Source organism: Poecilia latipinna, unplaced genomic scaffold (genome assembly GCF_001443285.1).
Source record: "Poecilia latipinna isolate Pla-1442-1.1 unplaced genomic scaffold, P_latipinna-1.0 Scaffold1296, whole genome shotgun sequence".
Lineage (NCBI taxonomy): Eukaryota > Metazoa > Chordata > Actinopteri > Cyprinodontiformes > Poeciliidae > Poecilia > Poecilia latipinna.
Window position 1 is genome coordinate 1 of NW_015113912.1, and position 1,585 is coordinate 1,585.

At 32.7% G+C, this 1,585-nt stretch overlaps 1 protein-coding gene across 1 annotated transcript; it reads left to right on the plus strand.

Annotated features, from left to right (window-relative positions):
* The first annotated feature begins 72 nt into the window (after nt 1-72).
* LOC106961396 (C-type lectin domain family 17, member A-like) lies at nt 73-1,344 on the plus strand. The gene is made up of 3 exons (XM_015055115.1): nt 73-238; nt 415-527; nt 620-1,344. The coding sequence occupies exons 1-3, from the start codon at nt 116-118 to the stop codon at nt 747-749; spliced, it is 366 nt and encodes a 121-aa protein (XP_014910601.1). The 5' UTR covers nt 73-115; the 3' UTR covers nt 750-1,344.
* Nucleotides 1,345-1,585: the final 241 nt, after the last annotated feature.

Genomic DNA, 1,585 nt, shown 5'->3' on the forward strand with positions numbered 1-1,585 from the left:
TACAATATTATTTTCAAAACTAACTAATAACATTATGGTGTCACGTTTATTTTTTTTGAACACTTTTATTTCAGGGAGAAATTGCACTTCTTGCCAGAAAGGCTGGAATGATCACATGTCCAGCTGTTATGCATATAATAACTATAAACCCCCTAATCAGAGAACCTGGGAAGAAGCACGAGAAGACTGCAGAAGAAAAAATTCAGATCTGACTGTTGTGTCTAATCAGACTGAAAAGGTAATTGAAGAACTGTGGAACAGCTTTAATAGATTAAAATGTACACTGATTTAAAAGAAAAAAAGAAAAAGAAAGAAAACTCACGTCTAATAATTCTAGGTGCTTAATTTTCAGTGAACATAAAAGCAGAGGGTCATGTAAAGGTTTACTTTTGTCTGATTTTATGTTGTTCTCAGGATCATGTCAATACACAAAGTCCTTCTGAAGAGGGTATTAATGGATACTGGATTGGTCTCAGAGCTGTAGAGGGGACATGGAAATGGATAGATGGCAGTAATCTGACAGATCAGTGAGAGACACATTGTTTCTTAAACTTTGTATAAAACAAATCTATCAGCCTTGATCTAATAGATGTGTGTTTTTTGTTTTGTTTTTTCTTAGAACCTGGATACAGCAGCAGGCTGCCACAGATGGTTACTGTGTAACTTCTCTTAATGGCCGAGGTTGGAATACAGCAATATGTGGTGACAAGAACGCATGGATCTGTGAGAAGAAGGCTTTATCTGTTTGAACATGAAGGATTCAGACTGAGAAACTTTATCAGGAAAGCACTACATTCAAATAAGTTAAAAATGTAAGAAGTTTCTAATTGAAAGCTTTGGTGGTTTTGCAACAAAATCAAAACTTAAGATTTAAAGTTAGATTTCTGTCTGTTTCTCATATTTATTATTTACACATGTAGAAATTTAAAATGATAGCCTGATTAGAAAGTATTTCGCTTTAAGTGGCACACATTAACTGTTCATATGAAAAAGTTTGGAGTTCTGATTTGTTTCACACTCAGTTTTTACAGATTATTAACAGATACATACAAAAACATAACAGACAGTATGATTCAGTTTTATGTTTCCTTCACTTTTCATTAATTATAGTTTTTAAAGGACTTTTATGTTACTTTAAGGGAAGCCTATTTTGTGATTAACTTTCTTGTATCTACATATTAAGATGAAGTTGCTTGTTCAAACAGATCATACAGGATTTAAATGTCACTTTTCTCTTGACATTTTTCATGACACTTTGATCTGTGAAATCTTATGTTGTTCCTAAGCTGCACAAAGATGATCATAATGTGTGTATATTAAAGGAAATGATCTGCCTTTGGAAGGAACACTTTCTCTTTCTCATGTTCTTCTGAGTTGATTCAGGTTTCTGTTGTAGATCAATGTCTTTGTGTTTTCGCTTTGACAAATTACAGACAGATAGAAATGCGGAAGCTTGTGAAGAAGTTGCTGACACACTGTGGAGTCTTGTAAAGTCCCCATAAAATAGCACCTCAATAGTTAAAAATATATTTAAAAAGTTATTTGACCAAATATAGAATTTAATCAGAGTAACTATTCATAAATT

Bases quoted from the DNA above. Each gene is read 5' to 3' on its own strand.
- LOC106961396 (XM_015055115.1), top strand. From the start codon at position 116: ATGTCCAGCTGTTATGCATATAATAACTATAAACCCCCTAATCAGAGA. The intron at 239-414 runs GTAATTGAAGAA...TGTTGTTCTCAG, and splicing joins TGTCTAATCAGACTGAAAAG to GATCATGTCAATACACAAAG. The intron at 528-619 runs GTGAGAGACACA...GTTTTTTCTTAG, and splicing joins GGCAGTAATCTGACAGATCA to AACCTGGATACAGCAGCAGG.